Source organism: Artemia franciscana, chromosome 10, assembly GCF_032884065.1.
Source record: "Artemia franciscana chromosome 10, ASM3288406v1, whole genome shotgun sequence".
In the NCBI taxonomy this organism is placed as follows: Eukaryota; Metazoa; Arthropoda; class Branchiopoda; order Anostraca; family Artemiidae; genus Artemia; species Artemia franciscana.
In genome coordinates this window covers 16,663,131-16,684,642 of record NC_088872.1, presented here as the reverse complement: position 1 = coordinate 16,684,642, position 21,512 = coordinate 16,663,131, and the positions used below count along the sequence as shown (strand labels likewise).

The 21,512-nt window shown below is 33.6% G+C and overlaps 1 protein-coding gene across 16 annotated transcripts in view; it reads right to left on the bottom strand.

The window, feature by feature from the left end:
• Positions 1–837: 837 nt before the first annotated feature.
• Positions 838–21,512, bottom strand: part of LOC136031843 (collagen alpha chain CG42342-like) — a 199,011-nt gene continuing 178,336 nt past the window's right edge. For 14 of the 16 annotated variants that reach the window (XM_065711681.1, XM_065711687.1, XM_065711689.1 and 11 more), the window contains 7 exons: positions 20,725–20,769; positions 20,438–20,518; positions 20,298–20,324; positions 14,684–14,737; positions 12,665–12,700; positions 5,217–5,354; positions 838–1,048 (listed from right to left, as the gene is read on the bottom strand). In XM_065711681.1, coding sequence (XP_065567753.1) covers positions 959–1,048; positions 5,217–5,354; positions 12,665–12,700; positions 14,684–14,737; positions 20,298–20,324; positions 20,438–20,518; positions 20,725–20,769 — 471 coding nt within the window. In that variant the 3' untranslated portion in view covers positions 838–958. The remainder of the gene's footprint in view (positions 1,049–5,216; positions 5,355–12,664; positions 12,701–14,683; positions 14,738–20,297; positions 20,325–20,437; positions 20,519–20,724; positions 20,770–21,512) is intronic. The other 2 variants (XM_065711682.1, XM_065711686.1) reach the window with 2 other exon arrangements.

The following is a 21,512-nucleotide window of genomic DNA, read 5'->3' as shown; positions in this document are numbered from 1 at the left end:
CCCGCTGAGGTAATAGGTTTCGGTTCATTTCAAGTTTTAATGCTCATTTGAACTTATTTTTTATCATCTTAGGTAAAATACACCTCTATACGCCCCTTTGAAAAACTCATTTTTAGTGGTCATTTTTTAATTGATAAAATAAACATCTACAACATAAAAAATATGAAGCTTGCATTGTGGTAAGTAGGAGCTTTGGGAGGATTCTTGTCTGGAAGAACGCTTAAAGAGCTATTCTTGGGTGCCCCAAAAATGATTGTACAAATTTCATCTAGATCAGATCGCTTTTTGATTGTGCCCCATCCCCTTCTTACTAAAATGATGAAATTTTCGTATGCTAATAGCTTTTGATAGGCACCTTTAAACTTAGTAAGCTCTATATATTGGAATCAATATAAAGTGGACATTCTTTTGATACACACATTGTTCCCAAATTAGATTATTTTTTAGATATCCGGTTACTATTGACATGGGTTACTTTTTACTTACAGCATCTTTTCCGTGAACTCATTGGTGACAAAAGTAAATCCAAGCGTTGCACAAGGGGCATTCTTCTATCGAACCAGAAAAGATACTTTTGGTTTGGGTTGGGGGCTGCAGATTTTTTTGCACAATACAAAAGAAAAAATTTGCAGAATTTAGTGTAAAATTTTCACTTGTTAATGATTTTTTAGCCTTCGGGGTTGGCATTCCACTGAATGAAAGAATGATCTCTGATTTAAATGATGTCTAGACAAACATAATATAATTATTTAACGAACCGCAGAAAAAAAAAAAATAAAAGAGAAAACTAATAAATCTGTGCTGCTTAATCCAGACTAATTTATATCTCCACACAAATTAAATCTGACAAAATTTTATTACTGTCAAAACTATTTCTTAAATAGCAGTTTTGGCACAGTTAACAAGCGTTCAGCGAAACAATGATTCTCTGTACAATATATACATAAAATAAATGGCATTAATAATCGTAATCTTCATCTTCTTCCTCATTGCGAATATGTTGCACTGAATCTTTTTTCACTTGAGTATGTGATGGCGCAGAGAACATCTAGAAAGAATTCTGTTTTATTTTCTTAATGTTGTTAAAAATACCTCAGAAACAATTATGAAGAACACAAAGCTTTTAAGATTTTCTAACTTTCTCCAAAATGCAATATTGGTTAATTTTTTTTAATGTATTATTGTTTAGCATCGCCCAAGGAGCAAGCAAAAAAGAAAAGAATAAGAAAAAGGACCTAATTTACAAAAACATCCCTGTAAAACAAAAGAATTTTCATTATCTATAGATAATGAAAGATATCTAGATAATGAAATATATATAATATAATAATAATATTATTATTAATAATATAATATAAAATATTAATTATATTAATATTATATTAATATCAATTAATATATTAATTATATATATATATTAATATTAATAATATAATATAATAATATAAAATATTATTTTATTATTATTAATATATTAATAATATTATATTATAATATAAATATAGATAATGAAATGGTCATTTCCAATTAAACAAATATTATGTTTTATCTTGATTCGATTTTTACTATTTCTTAGTTTTCCCAGGATTATTTTTAACAACATGACATTTTTTTTTTAAGAATTCGGGCTGTCAATTAATTTCCATCTTAATATCCAAATCGTTTTTTTCTCTTGTCGTTTCCTCTAAAACATTCTTTTCTGTTGTAATTCCTAAGTCCCTAGGTTCATCATAAAAGAACCTGAGCGTCTTTGTCCCACATAGTGCGGTGATGGCAAGCGAAAAAAAAAACGATTAAGCAATATTGAACTCCTAAGCAAGGGAAAATAGTAGGAAAGATTTACAAAACTATTTCTTATGGAAAACAAGTAACTAGGAAGTACGGATTACGGAAATAATATCGACTTTCCTTAGTTTTTCCACGCGCCTTTCTGTAAATAATCTAAAAAAGAGATACCATGATTTATCTCTAAGTTAAAGGACTCACAATATGTATATTCAAAGTGGAATAATGTCCCTCGAAAAGGGTTTCCCTTGGGTTTTGGGTGAATTTCGTGCATATTAATTGATTTCAATCAGTAATTGAAATGATAGCTGATTGAATTACAATTTGACTCAAATTGTAAATAAAGCTAAAAGAAAAAAGAGCTAGTTGGTTAAAATACAAAGGAAAACATACATTAGTTGTTGGAAAAAATTGGAAAAAATCCTACGTTAGGATTTTTTAATCGTTACGTTAAGAAAAAGGAAAAAAAATGAAGACTAGAATTGACTAAATCAAGTTGTAGTAGTAGAAAAAAACTTTAATAGTAAAAAAAAAGAGGGTTATTAATAATGAAAAAAATCTATTATATCTTATAAAAGACTGATAGGTCCTCATTATTTAGTGCTTCGTAGTATTATAGTTTCTCTTTGAACTTGTACTAAACTGTTTTTTTAAGACTTTTATTCAAATCCAACTGTTTAGGGCATTAAATCTTCAAAGAATAATTCTAAACAATACTTACACACCTGTTTCCAGATATGGTATTTTTCATACGCAAGTAATTCTGGACTATCTGTTCTTCGAAATAGTAGTAGGCGTGATCTCAATATGAGGTTAGTTTTACAAATGAGAATTTGTTGGTACTAAGCATGAATCCATTACTTTAGGGTAGTGGCTCCTAAAAAAATTGGGGTCAAGTCCCACCTAAGCATTTCTAAAATCCTGATAACCCCCCTCCCCCTCATGATAATTAATTTTTTTATTCAATTTTTTTTTCAATTATAGCGTTTCTAAAATCACTAGGTACTTCCCCTTGTTCAAAAATCGTACTCATATTCTCCTTAGACTTAAAGGTAAATACTGCCCCACTCCTCCCTCACGATCAAAATTAAAACTGATGACCTAAAAAATTTTCTTTTTATATTTTGAACACTTCCCGGAATATCCCCTAAACAACCACAGCCCTAATCACACCCTTTAAAGATTTTAATTATATATGTTTATGTAAGACCAAATTAATACTGACTTATCGTGAGTAAAAGCCAGTGATATTAGACATTATCCTTTTCTCTGAAATTTTCGACCTTCTATCGCTTCGAAAAGTGCCTCTGTGCTACTCCTAGTGATCAGGGACCTTAAGTCAACATACTTATGGACTCTTGACTCCCTTGTACATTAAGAACATTCTCGAAACTGAAGCTGCTTTACTTTAGCCGTATTAAGCGTTACTATAATGCGAATCAGCAAATTTTATACAAAGTTAAGAACTTTTTGGGTGCCATACACTTCAGTTATATTAGTAACAATGTGATGTTTTTTCACTTTGACTTCAGTTACATCAGTAACGGTGTTTCTTAATTTTGTACAAAATTAGGGACATTTTGGGTGTCATACACTTCAATTACATGGGTAATAGTAACGGTATTTTTCAATTTTGATTTTAATTTTGTATAAGGCTAAGGACTTTTTGGGTGCCGAATACTTCAGTTACATCAGTAACGGTGTTTTTTAATTTTGATTTTAATTTTGTACAAAGTTAAGGACTTTTTAGGCGCCATCTACTTCAGTTAAATTAGTAACAATGTGATGCTTTAACAACTTTTTAACTTGTAACAACGGTGATAAGGTTTTTTTTACCAGTTTGCGAAAGGTTTTATGCAAAAAAGTTAGAACTATGGATTGGGCATTTCTAAAGTCGAGAGAAGACTGAGCTACTCATCCTTATGATAGTCCAAGCAAATATTGATAATGACTAATCCAGACTAATTAGGTACCCTCCACTAATAGCTAATATAAATCTGATACCCTCTAGATATGGTAATTTCTCCTTAAACACTAGGGAACATGCACGATATTGTTTTATTTTTCGTTTAGATGAATGAAATTAAATAGTCAATGTATTGCTTATGCACACAGACTAACCACCAGCCCTTGCCAGAAAGAAACATTGGTAAGACCCTCTTGTAGATTACCAAAATTTTTGAAAATACATCTTATTGAAACTTTAGATTGATATTCATTAAATTTTATCAAAAGCAATCTCCTATTCATCCAGCAAAACTTTCTGAATTTTCATTCACGTTAAAAATTCTATTTTTTACTTTACTAGGTATACTTTACTACATTATATACTATGCTATACTATATACTATACTATAAAATACTTTCTAGGGTATACTCTGGGGCATTCTTCTATTTCTTTATTTCTGATTATTTATTTCAGACATCTCAATTTTGGTGATAGCTTATTTGAGAGTAAAAGACCCGAGGTGATTTAAGTAATTTTCTCTTTAAAAGTTCCGTAAAAGATCAACGCAAATGATCATTGATATCAACGTGACAACAGTAACTTCAAAATTATGAAAAACTATTAGAATTTGAGTATCCCCCTCCTATGTAATACTGGATCATATAGAAGGGAAACACATAAAAATATGTTTGTTTATTTTATTGTTTGTAAAGTGGTCACGGCATTTTCTGAATTTGAAAAGCTCCTAAATCAGCAACTCTACCAAACGATACTAAATCACATTAGAGGCCTTAAAAAGAATTATTTTACATGTATATTTCCCTGTTACAACCAGAACTGTGACCAATAAGTTTTCCTGGGAACAATTAGCCTACCATCAGAATTTTTGTTTTTAGAGAGGGAGTATTTAAGGAGTTATTAGAGAGGGAGTATTTATCATTTCCCTCCTTTCGTATATTTTCCAAATATCTCCTTTTTTCTTTGGGTGGGTTATCACTCTTGGTGGCACTCATGACCAAAGCTATCCTAAGTCCATAGTAGCTGTATACAGAATTAGTTGGCTAATGGTATATGTGAGTATAAATTGTGATAAGTATAAATGGTATATGTGAGTAAAATATTTATTATGTAGGTTGTTTCACGTTTATACCTATTTATATTTATATCCTTTTAGTTTTAGATTTTAGGTGCTTTTGTTTTGTTTTAATCTCCCTTTTTTTATCCAACGCTGAAGATACCTTGTTGTATATAGGAGAAACATTCGTATGATTATTTCTCTTCTTTTCCTTCACACTGGTTATAGACCCGTTTGGCGTTTCCGGATTTATTTATTTATTTTGTGATGGCTGGCCAACTTGGCTTTATATCTTCTAAAGATTTAATATTAAGGTTTATAAATAATATACTTCGTCATCTTGTTTTTCGCTATTAAAACAGATAAAAATAAATTTTTCACTTTATTAATATCTCAATTTGAGCATACCTGTGTCTGAGGTCTCCATCCACAACCAGGCACAGGTAAACCATCTGGCCCTATCGGACATGGCGCATCTAAGCCAGGTTGTCCTTGTTCTCCTTTAATCCCACGATCACCTTTCCGTCCCCTTTTACCTTGTGGGCCCTACAAAAAGAGAAAGTCCTAAAAATAATGAAACAGTAGACATCAAAGAGAATTGAAAACTTGTAACATTTGTATCTTCGGCGATTTAACATCGGAAGAACAAATTAATAAGAACTAGCGCCAATCACTATGAGAAGTTTGGTGATTTCATCAAAAGAGCATATAATTTCCGAGAAAGTGGATATTTGATATGATTAATCTGAAATGCATTAGTATTAAAAGTGACTTTTCTTGGTAAGTTATCAGCAACTTTTTATTTTCAAAATTTATTTAAAGTCCAGTCTGCCCAAAAGTAAGTCTAGGCTAGTAGATTGGTTGACTTAAAAGATTTTAGACCTCTGAGGACAAAATTTCCTTTTTTCATCTTCTCTCCTGCATTTAAAATGCCTGAAAAGACAGGTATTCAGCAGTTTTGGATCGAACAAAGTCACCAAAGTCTATATAGCCTTTTTAAGTTTTTTTTTTTATATTGATGCCAGTATATTCTCTTAGAATTTTGCCTTAATCTTTGGTAGGCATATAAAAACCAGAGTGGAAAAAAAAAATGTAAATTACACTTTTTTGCTGCTTCATCTTTCCTATACCATCACCGCTTTTTATAATAAACTCATTCATGTTTGTGCTGTGTTGATCCTTATTCTTCTTTTCTTCTCAGAGCAGCATCTTGTACTGTCGTGTTCGATAAGCTATCTTTATAAATGTTACTCAAGTTATTTTTATGTTGCAATCTATTATTGCGAAGATTTCTGGATAGAAAATTGTTATCCTCTATGTACTTTAACAAAATTTATTTTCATTCATTTTTCGGGTCATTGAGTGTCCACATTTAAACAAACCTTGAAAAGGGCAAATGAAACAAATGTGTGTGTTTAACTCTTAATATAATGATATGAACATATTAAGAAGAACATGAAACATATTTAATATGTTAGCATAAACATATTTAGAGATTTCTTTTCTGTTACAATCCAATTTTCTTATGAATTTGGTCACAAGTTTTTTGCTATTCTTAATTTTGACCGTTTTAGCCATTCCTCCTAATCAGTTACCTGCTTCCACATCATTTTTACTGCTTTTCTTCCTCTGATTAAACTGTAGTTATGCCCTCAGAAGGACTGTGAATTTTTTGTGTTGACCAGTTTCACAATTTAGATTAATTGATATGTAAGAATGGAGATGCTCAGCATAGTCAATAGTCGACAATAGTATACCTTAGCGGTAAGGAAATATCACATGAGAGCATGCATACATACATAATTTCATAAATGTATTGAATACTTTTCTACGTTTTGCTGTCTAGTCACAGATTTTGTTCTGTACTTTCTTCTTATGTTTGTTGTCGCAATGTCATACTATCCAAAAAAATTTCGAATTTTGAAAAGTTTTTTTTTTCAATAAACTTTTTTGAATTTTTGGTTAATGTGGGTTTAACCTTGCTCTGTATTTGATTGTAGCGAATATTACAAACGTGATTCCAAGCTGATTTACGCTGGTCGAGTGTATAACACGGTGAGCAAATGTAAAATCTATTCTCGTTATGCGAGCAATAATTGTGCATTTATTTATGCATTTTTTCTCAAAAACGGCTCCGTATTGTCATTTTTTTCAATTGAGACACTGAGATTTTGTGGCCTAAGGAAACGATCTAGATAGGTCACGAGTTTTGGAAATTTGTTTAGAGCCTCATTTTGGAAAAAAAACTTCAGGTGATTGGTGTCACATTACAATGCAATTACAGAGCAAATTACATCATCTGCGGTTGGATAACAAGTCAAAATTTCATTAAAATGAAGGAACATTTTAATTTAGCATCTGCGGAGGATAAACAGGAAGGAGGAATTGAGTTCATGTTAGAATTTCTTAATTCAAGTGGAATTGCGGATTCGCCACCTAATGACTTAAAATAAAAGAGTAACATGATAATTATGCTAATACACCTTGTGAAAGCGCAGTGGATGGCGCACCGCCTTGATATATTCGGGCTGACGTTTGATCCCGACTGTCGCAAGGATATGATGCATTATGCTAATGCGTAATTTAGATTTTTCACAGAGTATTTGCAATGAAACTTTGAGATAATGATGAACGAAGAGGAAGCACAACCAAATCAGTGGTTAGAAGACATGCAACAGCAAGCATGACAGGGAATCACAAACGAAAATTATGGACAACGAAATCGGCCATTAGAAAACAAGTAACCGCGAGGATGACATCAAATCGTAAACAAAATCTGCGGTTAAAAATGAAGCAATAGCAAGAATCTCAACGAATCCCAGGAGGATAGAAATCCTAAGAAATATTTAACAATATCAAGGATAAATAAGTAGAAGAAACTGAAAATGCGCCAGAATTTCTTAATTCAATTATAATTGCTGATTTGCCACCTCATGACTTAAAACTAAAGAATAACACGATAATGTTCTAATGTTTAATTTGAGAATCACATACGTACAAGCCTGGCGCATGCAGAGTGGCAGGGCCCGAGTGAAGGTTGGGTTCATGGTGTTTCTTTTTATCCATAATAAGAACCTTTGCAATAAAATTACTCGATCAAACCATTCGTAACAACGAATTGTAAAGAGCGACGTGGCTCAATAGGAAACAAAACTTTAAAAAACAGAATTATGATACCAATAGATAGATCAAAAGAATCGGCTCATTATTCTGATTTCAAATGTATAAATTTGTTAAGTTTAGTAGTACCCATCAAAGGCTATGAGCCTCAGAAAATTTACCTGACTTTCGAACAATGGGGGAAACACCCCTAAAATTCAATGAATCTTAATGAAAATCGTACCATCAGATTCAGCGTATCAGAGAACCCTAATATAGAGGATTCCAGTTCTAATCTGCAAAATTGAGTGTTTTTTTCCAGGGGTGATCGTATCCACCCTGTGATCCTAGAATATCAGGAGATGGCTCGTTCGAACGTAAATTTAAGGTTCTAGTTCCCTTTTTAAGTAACCAAAAAGATTGGAGGCCCACTAAGCCCTCCCACGCCCCTTTTTTCCGAAATCGTCCAACCAGTTGTTGAAAGGCCCAACAAGCATACCTATTGAGATAACATGACGCCCCACTGCCCCTGGGGAAAGGTCTTCAGAATTTTTCATGGGGAGGGAAGTTTCCTGGTGGTGAACTTTTCAAGAAAATTTTACACCTGGGAAATCCGTCACAGCTCCTACACGAATTGATTGTTACATATCTTGTTTTCTCTTTACCCACTTGATTTTACGCGTGGAGATGTTAAGCCTAATGGTTCGGAGTAGGTTTCCAACGGGACTGAATTGTCTAGAAGATATTTCCATGGGGAAGGGAAGTTTTCCATAGAGACGGAACCAGATTTCCTGGCATTACTTAAAAAAACATCAGAAATAAAATTAAAAACGAAAATAAGTTCTTTCAACTGAAACTTTCAACTTTCAACGTTATAATTTAAGTTTTTTTAAGTTTTAATGTTACTCCTTATTTTCAGTTGAAAAAAAACTTGTTTCTTTTTTAGCTCTTTTTTATTACAGCGTCGGCTAAAGAGACTAAGGATCTTACAAGAGTTAGATCTTCGGCGATTTAACATATGAAGATAAGAATTAAAAACTACTAGAGCCACTTATATATTAGCATCTGGTTAGGCTTCATCGAAAAGATTGAAAATTTCAAAGAAAATTGAATATTTTGTTTGGTTAACATAGAATGCAAAAGAAAAAGGCGAAATATTCCGGTACGTGATGATTAAGGCAGGACGGACTCGCAAAGAATCTTCCTATACCTCCCATGTTAAACATTTGGAGCTTGCCTGATGTTCCTGATTTAGTGATTTCGGCGGTTTTTATGTCAATAGAAGTAAAAAAAAATCTGGTGAATATTTTGATCTAATCAAATCTTAAAGCCGACAATTATTTTTTTATAATTCCAAAATAATTATAAATCCTGTTTCGGGTTTGCATTCTAGATTACTATGCTTGATATTGTTGCAGTTTTGCAGTTTTTATTTTCAAAGCGTAATGTAATCCTAGGTTAGCTTAGAAAAAATACCATCCTCTAAATTTAAAAGCTACCTGGAAAGACAGATTTTTCAACATTTTCAGATTCAATAAATTCCCTTGCTAGATGGCTTTTAGTTTTCGTTTTAACACTATCACCAGTTTCCACTTATAAATTTTTGATGCTCTTCGAATACAGTGTAAAAATTAAATTAAAGACTCGGTGAAGGCATTTTGGGTCTCTGTATATTGGGATACTACGTATAATTAGTTAATGATTTTTTCCGATGCATAGTAGAAATTTTGCTAAATGATTCCTTAGACATCCCAACTAGAACATTTTCTGTGGAGTCTCTAGCAGCTCATTAACATGTATTGTATTATCGTATACCTTATAGCATACTAAACGTGTGTCTAAACGCACTAGAATGACTGGAATGGATTATTGGGATTAATAGCACATGTAGAAATAAGAATAGCACTTTAGGTTTGTTGAGAAAGTTTTACTGTTCTATTTTATTACTTGAAACTTTTTATAGTCCGAAAAACATGCATTTTCACTGTTTTGATTTCAGCCGATTATATTTTTAAATGTGGTTACTTTATAAAGGGTTACTGCCCTTTTAGAGAAAAGTTTTGCCAAAAGCTTAACAACTTCGTCATTTCCGAAGTATCAAAATATATATATATATATATATATATATATATATATATATATATATATATATATGTACATTTATCTATAAACTTTTCGTGAAAATGGCTCCACATTTTTGTTTTAATTGACACCCTAGGATTTTCTGGCCTGAAAAACGATAAATATTTTTGAAAGTTTCATCTTTGCCAATACTTATAGTTTCACATTCGCTCTTTTTGAATTGGATCATAATTATTTTTTAGATAATAGCTCATTCTTTTTCAATTCAAAAAGATCTTTTTTCGCTGCAATAAAAGCCTTAGTTCATACTACTGAGAAAACAAGGCAATAAACATGCCAAGCACCTCAATAAGAACGTAAAAGAAAAGTTCCACTTCGTTTCATTCTTTGTTAACTGTTATTTTGAAAAGGTTCAAGGTTTCTCTTCATCGAATGCTTTGATTCCGATTTTGACTTTTAATCAGGACCATATTCAAATAATTTTTTGTAGAAGGATAACTTTTTTCTTTTTATTTGAATTTTACCTTTTGAAGGTGGCATGAGCTAAACATGGATTAGCATATATTGGATGGAGCTTTTTTTTTAAACGAATTTATATCTAAATCTTAAAAAGTGGTCAAACTCTTTTCAGATTCAATAAACAGGAAAACTTTTATTGTAAATCTTCAATATTGCTCAAGATCCACAAGAAGCTTTATTTGCAATAAACTATAAATCATAAGCCAATTTATTAGCTTATTGACAACCTTGTTGAAAAAAGCTTTACTCAGTTGCTCTTTTACTTTGCTCATTTTACTTATTTACTAAACAGTTCTATTTAGTTTCTTAGAACAATATGAAACAAATTATATTCAAAATTATACTACGCTATATTATAAATTATATTAGGAATTATATTATATAAAATTATATGCACAAATTATAAAACAGACAAGAATTATTCGTATAAATTATACGATATTATAAATTATATTAGAAAATTGTATTCGTGTAATGTTTCAGTGGTGGATTATAATCCCACGAGCTCAATTCCAGTAGCAAATCAAGGTTCTTGTAAATTGGGCAATTGGCCGGGGTACCCTGAGCTAAAGCTTGACTGGGCGCTGAGGTTCCCGGCTTGTGTGCTACCTAATAAGTTTAGTATTATTAGATATTATTGGTAGGAGATATTCTGAAAGGTTGCTTAAGACTTTATTTGGTCAGAATAGAGACAAGCGGAGTTTAATCATTCCCTCAAATGTAAAATTTTCAGCTAGATAGAAAATCATTGAAAAAATTTTGATTCTCTTTCAATCATTTTCACGTCGTGATAAAAATCAAAATACACTGTTCCTCCTGCAATATCCGTCGGGAATTAATCCTATTAGGTTATTACCCTGAATTAGAATGTAAAAAAAGTAGAATAGCTTCTCTAATTAGTCCATCTTCCTCTTTTCTCATCACAGTTGCAGCGACAGCTGCAACCATGCAATTAACGGCCCATACTAACCGGAAGTTTAAAAACGTGAAAAAAACACTGTCTAGAGAGAAAGAATTTTAATTTAAAGTTGATTCAGGAAAGATAACTATTATTTCGGTTAATTTTAATAGTAAAAATGTATTGCTTTTATTATTTATTAAAGTTGGTAAGGAGAAAGCTGCTAAGGGGTAGACAGAGGGCTCACTAAGACGATTACAAAGGAGGAGTCAAACATTCAAACGATGTCATTGGCTGGGCGAGAACACTGGTGGTAAGTCGTTAAGTGGAAAAACAAAGAAGTGTCCTTGGGTTGAATTTAAAGACTGCAATAGAGAGATGACAACTCCTTTCAATTTACCCCAAAAAATTGTTATTAGGCAAAAATCAGATAGAATCAAATTTAAAACAACAAGTTTAAATCAAAATATGTTAAACTTTAATAGTGTAGAATAGGAGCTGCCGGCCCTATAAAAAACAATCTTTTCCTCAATCTTTTCATAAACAGAGGCAGTCAGCGAGGCACAATTTTCAAATGTGTTGGTACCAGAATTTTAATACAAGGACATGATGCGAACTGAGGAAAAGTAAAGGAAAATAGCTTCAGCATCGGGCAAAACCCCTACTAACCCTGTGAAAGCTTGAATCATTCTAGCACTTGGCGGCAGGGACCAGGTTGACAATTTCTGGTGTAGAGACTCCCAATTTATCTTTTTAATTCTCGAAACGAGCTGAAATATTTAGTGGAGAGGTGGCAACTCCTTAAAACTTTTTGCAGATATTTAGGATGTGCTTTAGTAGAAACATTGAGCGACAGCAGGGCCTTTTTTTTTAGTAAATTGATTTCTTCTTATGTCAAACCACTCATGACACTTAACGGTAACCCCCCACAACCGTTCAGGTTGTCAGTACTTTCATCCAGGATTACTCTAGGCAACCCCTGTGAGCCGTAAACATATTATTATCTTATCAGACACAAATTCATCTCACCTGAAGGTCAAAATAAATTTCAATAATAAAGTACCTGGATATGATATAGCTGTTAATGTGCAAAAAGAGTATTTAAATGTATATTTAATATTGCAAAAATATTTTAAAATTTATTTTAACGTATTTAGTGTTTTAGTACACAACTTATTCTAGTGTTCAAAATTATAGTTAAATACTCACATGTTTCATCATTAAACATGTGCTTGCTTAGAAACGAAATTGTGCTTACCGAATCACCTTTTGATCCTTTTTCTCCTTTTTCACCCTGAAAAGAAATATAATAATAACTTAAACTGTTTTATTAGTCAGGAATAAATTAATAAAAGTGAAATGGTAGCAAAAATTGGCCCTGAACTCAGCTGCCTATAGAACCTACATTCAACAAGTAATAAAAAAAAAACAACAAAAAACACTAGTGTTCGATTCCTTTGTTTTTGGTCTCAATACTTTTAATATGATTTTGATAGTAATCACAAAAACAATAATCACTCTCTCTCTCTCTCTCTTTTCTCCAAACTGTTCGATATGTATCCTCCTTCAGTGACTACATACGCACTCAATTTAACTTTTATTATTTATTATTCTTCTTTTTTTTCTTTGCTTCAACCCGTTTTCATTCTGCAAGGGGATTTGTGAATGATAAGTTTGGAAACAGAAGCCATCCATGGGAAAGAAACATTTTTCGTTTGATTTTGGTTTCATAATTCCACGGACTGAAAATTATTGAGGGGAGTGTAGAGCTAAAAAAAAAGAGAGAGGACAAAGCTTTGAAAAAAAAATTCAGGAGTGTAGTATTTTTCTTAACATTATACAGTTTTCACATTTGATATATTTGTGACTTTTCAGATTGAATACTCCACGACCCTCTCCTGTAGGATTCTAAACTATGATTTTGGGATCCGAGTCACTCCATCTCTTAACACACCGCTCAAAGGCACACGCAGATGGGGGAAGGGGGTCGGAGCCCACCCCAGCCAATTCTATTTTTTATACGCCCTTCTTATTAAGATTCTCAAGTAATAGTGATTTTTATTATTCCTCCCCCCCCCTCGAAAATGAATTCCTGTCTACGTGACACATCACCACTGTGTAATTAAATAAAAAAAAAAACAAATCGCTTAGCAAAGATATTTCATGGCTGATGTAAGAGTCTAATTCAAAGTTATATCCTTCAGCCGGATTCACCATGTTCGAAAACAGACGACAAGAGTCTTTACTGAGCAGCCGTAATTTTCCCATGTATTGATACTGGTATCAATAAACTTAAGGGTACTTTGACAAACCGACAAATGCTATAAATGTTCAGAAGTCGCATGGAATTAGATAGCTCTAAAAACAAATTGACCATTTAAAACCTTTTTGACGAGATCAAGTTGCACTCTACACGTAATGCAAATTTTTTCTACTCATTTGGTTGAGTTGGCATAGACAGTTTTTATTTTAAGGAAAGACCTGCAGGAATACCTGCACATGGAGGGGATACACCTGACATTGGCCTTAGGACCCGCAGGAGAAATTAAAACAATAGGGCATAAAAGTGTACTCTCTCATATCACAGCCTTTTGAAAACATCTTCCAATTAAAAACCCTCCCGCCCCTAATATTTTAATGTGCAAGTACAGTAAACCAAAAAGCAGCTGTGAGGTACACGTGAAGTTTAAAGTTACGTATTTTCTCGACTAAATTAGATCCGAAACATGTTAATTTGGTCCAAATAGGCTAACAAAATGAAATAAGTTTTTAGAGGTTTAGACATCTATCTGTTAATGCTTCTTGTCTATTTGAGACAAACTTTGCGACTATTAGTAGAGTTGGTATTCCATGTGTTTTAGAAAACAAAATTTGTCTGAATGGAGTATTTTTAAACTAAATTTTAAGGGTTAAATATTTAAGATTTTAGCTTGATTTTGATTTGAGTCAGAAACTACATTGTAATTCTGCATCAGTAAATATGGTGAGAGGTTTGGGTCTTCTAAGAAGGCAAAGGAATGGGCTTCTACCAAAGATTCCAGTGGTTGTGTATCATTCTTTTATTGGCGCGTATTTTTCTTATGGATGTTGGCTATGGACTAGTTCTTTTGTGTCAAGTTTTCAGATTTTGACAAAATAAAGTTGCTCTTTGTAAAATGGGGATTTTACACCTTTGTAAAATGCTGAAAAATGGTTGCTCTTTGTAAACTGGTGATTTTACGAATCTTTGTAAAAAATGGTGACTTTTACAAAATACAATAAAACAAAAAATACTCACTGACGGACCAGGATCTCCCCTTTCACCTTTCCGACCAGGATCTCCTCTTACTCCCTATAAAATAATTGAAGAATGAACACAACGAAATGAATCAGCTATCACACTACGTACGTAATTTTCTATACAAGGTGGTTGAGGTGTATTACATTAAGTATAGCCTTTCACACTTAAATAAGTCACTGTCCACTAAGCTAACGCAAAAATTCGCAAAACCTTTATCATCATTGTCTAAACTCATGACAATCATTGTCAGCTGATCAAGTGTGAAAGGCTTTCTAAGAAAAGTCTATTAACTTATTTTTAACATTTATTAATTGCTGATCAAGAAATTCAATTTTATTGCTACTTTGTTAACTTTTTCAAAACGTAACATAAACTTCCGCAATGTAAATATTTAGTCCTCGAGTCTGCTTGGCACTACCTAGATTACGGGAAAAAAAGTTTGATCAGTAAGATTACATAGCGTAACGTAAACTAGCTTGAAAGGTCCTACAGCGTAGTGTGAAAGCATGATAAGGATCGCTTTTCTTTTTAATTGCCATATTTATTATTCATGAAATGATATAGCCTACTGCTGTCATAGGTATCTTAGGAGATTTTTCAAGGGAGGAGGCGGAAGTGAAAACAAAAAATAGTGTATTAGTTCCCTGCTTTTCAATTATTCTAGTGGGTCTTCGGAACACATCCTAACAGAGCATTTTCAAGATAAATTTTTATTTATATATATTTTATAAATTTATTTATTTTTATAATATCAACTGTTGAGAATCATCAAGATGAAAAAAAAAATACAGTTTCGAATGGTTTTGAAGAAAATAAATAAAAAAGTTCCAACACAGAATGGAGTATACTATGGGTGGTGCGTCCACGCCTCATTTGGGATGATTTGATTTGGGATTTGGATGATTTGAACACCGCTGATTTTTTTTTGTGGTAACGATTACATACAAGTGTTTCTGGAAATTCACTTAGAATTCTGACGTAATAATCATATTCATAACCAGCAAGAAAATTACTCTCGTACTTTTTTACGAGAATTCTTATCTTTAAACGATCAAAGTGTGCAGGCAACGAATACAACAAATACATTCTTTCCAATAAGAAAGTGAAATTAAAAGTGAAAAAAAGGGAGAAAAAGAAAAAAGATCACAAGAAAAAGAAAAACGAACACTGCCTTCAAACTTATTTAGAAAAAAAGGTTAGGAATTACAAAAGCCAGCGCCAAATACCTTCTGTTTACTTTTATTCCTACGTTATAAATTCCACCTGTATTCCGTATTGCTCCGCCGTTTTATGGAAACTACTGCAGACTATGTCCAGAATTTGTTCCGTCTTTTTTCAATTAGAATTTTTCCATTTTTTTTCTTTCGAGAATAAAATAAGCCTTCATAGGATTAAGCAATTCATAAAAAAAATCAAGTCAAGGAAATCTCGTCATCCCCACATGCAAGGAGATTAAGATTCAAATTATACTATCAGTCAGAGAGCTCCATTAAATTTTGTGCAGACATCCGCGGGAAAGCAAATATTCACTTCAATTTTGAGTGGCAAAGGAAAATTCAGTGCTAAAACTTACGACAGCAAGAATAAAAATCTTTTGGATATGAACTCGGAAATTTAAAAAAACTATTATGATATCATTGAATAATAATTCAATAATAATTGATAATTGAATAATGTCAATTATCACCAGAAGTATTTCTCTTACCCTATTCATTGGCTTTGGCCTTAAACTCTGAAATTTTATTTTTGCGAATTGGTATTATGGAAAATAATTTAAAAAAATGACTGTTGAGAAGAAGTTTTGGATTCAGAATTGCTTGTAGCAAAGATTGAATTCGGTTCACTGACCTATAAAAACAGGCGCATACATCGATAGTATACATCCGTGTCCTTCTACCAAAATACCCTGTTTTTTACGATCTTATGTTTTCTTAGTACCTAATTCTTTTGAATCCACAAATTTACCCCTTCCCCCAAATAATAAACTTTTTCGCTCGTGGAATTCTCAAATCTACAAAAATTCATGGATTTTAAATAGATCCCTTCTTTCAAAACTATGCATAATAAACTGTTCATTATTCACATCAAGCTTCTTCCCCAAAAAGAATCAAGTTCTTCCAACATTTCAAAAGATCGAATGCGGAGCTTCAAAGACGAGCTGGCGAAGTAATCACGTACTAAAGGGGGCTTAAAATAATTCTCTAAAAGCCAAGTTGGGACTTAGAAAACAAGGGATTATAGTCTAGGAAATCACCTTAAACCGCGGAAAATTGGGGAGAACGAGTAACTGTATTCTCAAATAAACTGGGATTACTCTGTAATCCTTTGTCATGCTTAAATAACATCGTTATCATCTTCTGAGTGTGTCTCAAATGAGGGGAAAGTAGAATGAGAAGTTTATTCTTCTGTAGCATCAGGTCTGAACCAAGCCAAATTTGGAAGAAGGTGGCTTAAATAGTTTTGTCACAAATAATTGGAAGAAGCTCAATTGTAACACATTTTACTATGACCTTATTCGCATAACTTGTTTTGGAAGGTGTTTATATGGTTTTAAAATAAAATTGCAGAACGTCTTATAGAAAGTGTTCAGTGGAAGCGGAGCGCTTTTATGGATCATTTACTGGAGATTGGCCAAAGCGAGCAGAAATTTATTTGAAAGGCTGCGGGTCTCGTCACTTCTGATTTTTTTTTTTTTTTTTTTTTTTTAATCGGATTTAGGCTTTAAGAAATAAAGTTAAAAGTGCATTTGAAGGGAGGGGCCGGCTCGATGGCTATAGTTTTAGCAGAGAAATTCCGTAATTGTTGTTGGAGAGTCTTCTTGTATTTTTCCCTGGATTTCTTTGGGTTCATGTTGAAAAGCTGTTCTAATACAGCTTTTTTCTTTATTCCTCAACACATTTCACAAGAAAAAAAGAAAAAAAAAAGAATGAATTTCATATTGACAAGCGTTTCGTCTCCTGGAATATGGTAGTCTTAGTACCAAAATTACCGTGCTTGAATAGCTCTGCCTCACTGAAGAAACTATTTGTCTCCAAGAACACTTTCTGTCTAACGACAGTAGAAATATATTCGATGGCTTACCCTCACACATGGTCCATTTTGTATCAGAGAAAAAACCTAAGAAATGAGGGCGCCCTTCAGGTGGACTTGCTACGCTAATAAGTGGGCATATCAGCTCCGAATTGTTAGCTAGTTCCGACCATTTCTTAGGATTTAGAGTTGGTGAGACTGTTATAATAAATGTGTACCTGCCCACCGACTGCAGAGACGATTGCTCCGAAATGAAGTTTGCTCTAGCCTGCAAAGAACCGGGGAAATGCATGAATAAAATTAGTGTTTCTCGTCTCCATTGAATTTTATTGGGTGACTTTAATCGTGATATATCCAAAAATGAAGGCTCGCGCTCAGCTCTTCTGCTTAGTCTGATTCCAAATGAAAGTGCTCTTGTACCAAAATCGGGAGACTTCACGTACATTCACCCTACCAGATCAGTGTCTAACCTTGACCATGTCCTTGTATGTAGTAGTATTTTTAGTATCACATTGGCAGTAGATGTGCTCGGTGAATTTTTTGTTTCTGACCATTTACCGCTATCGGTCCGAATCAGTGCACCATTTTATCGAATGCGCGCAAATCGACCTTTAAAATGGAGAACTATCATTGAATGGAGTAAGGCCGATTTGGCTTAGTATCAGTATTGTCTTGATAATCTAATTTCAAAGATAAAAATACCTTTTGACTTGCTCCAAACATCAGTACTTATTCCCACGTCTGAAATTTGTCTAAAACTAAATATGTACTCGTCACTTATTTCGCATGCGCTACAACAAGCGGAATCACAATTTGTCCCTCGATCCAGAGTCCGTGTTGGGTCACGAGTTAAGGGCTGGTCCGGGAACCGAAACCCTTGTTGAAGCCTGCCAGAAGGCCAAACTTTGGCTAGACATGTGGATAGAATGCGGGAGACCCAAGAACGGCATAGTAAACCGAATATGGATTTCCACAAAGCAGCATTTTCCCAAAGAACAGCAAAAGCTTAGAGCCGCTGTTCGTTCTGATTTTTCAGAAGAGATCATGAGTAATCCGACACTTCTGTGGAAAAGCCTGACCCGCAACCAGAGTGAAACAAACGCTCCGTCAGCTCATATCTCTGCTTAGGCTTGGCAACAGTAATTTTTTAAGGAGTTTTCAGAACCTGGTTTTAAAGCAGAATATCCCCTTAAATGTGATCTTAATCGGATACTGTCAAAAAAGGCTGCACCCACGTTTATTGTTTCAGTATCTGATATTAGGAATTCCGCGCAAAAAATTAAGAAACCTTTTTCGGGGGGTACAGATAATATTTGTGCTAAACACGTTCTTCTTGGAAGTCCCCCTACTATTTTGTCACATTGAGCTCATGTTCCAAATGGTGTTCACAACTGGAATAGTTCCGACCTCGTTCTCTTCTGGTCGTCTTACTCCTGTTCCAAAAAAGAATAAAAACTGAATGAGTGTTCTTCATATCGGCCTATTGCAGTTGCTACTACTTTCTGCAAGATTTTTGAAACACTTGTAATGCCAGAACTTACAGATAAATGCTACTTGCTGTCATATCAGTTTGGCTTCCAGAAAGGCCTGGGGTGTGCCCACGCGCTTACTGCACTATCGTCAATACTTATAGATGTTGATAAGTCTGGTGATTCGCTCGTCCTAGGGAGTCATGATGTAAACCGTTCTTTCAACTCTCTAATTCACACGCAAATTCTCCTTGAGCTATGTAAACGTGGAGTTGACACGTCTGCTATTCGTGCCTACACGAATAGAACATATCATACATATGTATGATATGTATCACCATCTTGCTGTTGTAATCAGGCTACCCGATGGGACCATAACACGTTTCGTTATTCCAGTCCGTTGAGGCGTGAGACACGGTGCCCTTACTTCTCCAGCTGCCTTCAATAACTGTATCCTGAACGCCCAGCGCAGTTCAGCCCAGCAACGCCCAGCAACGCCCAGCAACTGCAGATGGAAGCTTGGTAGCAAACAAACTTCGACTCAATCAGAAACTGCTAGCTAAACTTTAAAATGCTTCTGCACTCCGGAATTTCCTATACCTTACACCTTTTTGGCGTACGTTTACGATAACTGAGACGAAGGAGCTTCGGCGAATCTATTTCCCGTATGCCAAATACCTGCTTGCCCTTCCACTATGGTCAAGCAGCTCCTGGGTCATTAAAAGATACGGCATCATAGACCCGAATGCTTCTATCAGAAAAAGCACAGAAGCTTATAATAGTAGAATTGATCGGCACCCATGGAGCGCTATTTTGATACAATGAATGTTTTGCTTTTGCTTTTGTATGTTTTAATTGTTTTTAAGTAAGATAAAGTGTTGTCTAGTTTTTTTAGGTCATTTTCTTTTTCCTCTTTTCTTTTATTCACATTATACTCCGTTTTTCATGTGTATTATAACGGGTTTAAAATAAATTCAATTCAACTCAATTTCCTTTCAATCCAAACATTTTTCCTTTCATTCCTGAAGATAATAAATTACTGGAAAAGTGAAAAGAAAGCCAAAGAAGAAAACTAACTAATGAAATATGTAAAAAGCAAAAAAGCCCCGTACCTTAGCTCCATCATTTCCAGCTGGCCCCTGAAAGCAAATAAAAATAAACAATCAGAACTCAAGAACAGACAAATACAAAATACAGTACACATGTTAATACACGACTAAAACAACAAAGCAGGTTAGGAGCCACCACCTACATAGCTTGTCTGTCTTACCACAGGTCCCGGTCTCCCTGTATCTCCTGTCCTTCCAGACTCTCCACGAAGCCCCATTGGACCCTGAAACGAAAAAAGAAGTCGTTAAGATAAGCCACATCATTACACACTGTCTCCCTCAAATTCTTTAGTATTATCCTGGGACGATAAGCGGACTTTTTCTTTTGGAATTTATTACTGTCATTTTTCATCACTACAAGGAGATCTCCAAGGAGAACTCCATTTGGAAATAATATTTATAAAGTTGTTAGAGAAAAGATTTTACTCACCGGCAAGCCTATTGGTCCAGATTCTCCTTTGTCACCTTTCAGGCCCTAAAAAGGAAAAGTAACAAGATAAGATTACTAAGACGTTTTGAGGAAGCCAAAAAAGCTTTCAAAAGTTTAATCAGATTTTCATAGAGATGGAAAGTCTGAAGTAAAGTTTATTAAGCTGTATATTACCATACAAAGTGGAACTTGACTTTTAAAATTTGCATTCGAGTTAGAACAAATAAAATTACCACGAAGCTGGAGCAGCAAGTCTCAAACTATTTTCTTTAAAGCAAATTTTTTCTCTTTGATTTCGAGACAGCACTTCTTCCGAGTAGTTTATTTTAAATTCAATGAAAACTCATTGAAATCAATGAAAAGTTTATTTTTTTTAAAGTCATTTAGAGTCATTTAAAAGTCATTAAATGTCACTAAAAGTCATTAAAGTCATTTAAAATCAATGAAAAGTTTTTTACTGTTTAATAAAGTAGAATTGAGAGAAAGAGTCAAATTTTAGCGTAAAGAGCGGTGTGTTGAGAAGGGAACAGCCCCTTTCTTACACGTAGTAATTTCTGTTCGTTTTAAGTTTGAACTTTCAGTTAAAAAAACTAGTTTTTTTTATTGAATTTACAAAACGGGAATCACTGATTGCCAAAGAATATACTTTGTGGCCATCTATTTATAGCTAAACAAAACACTGATCATGCCAGATTGGGTTGGAAAAGATCATAAGGAAGTATCTAAAAGAAATTAGAACTTCAAGGGAGGTGTGAAGAGGGAAGCTTTGATTAGATTGGGGTGGAGAG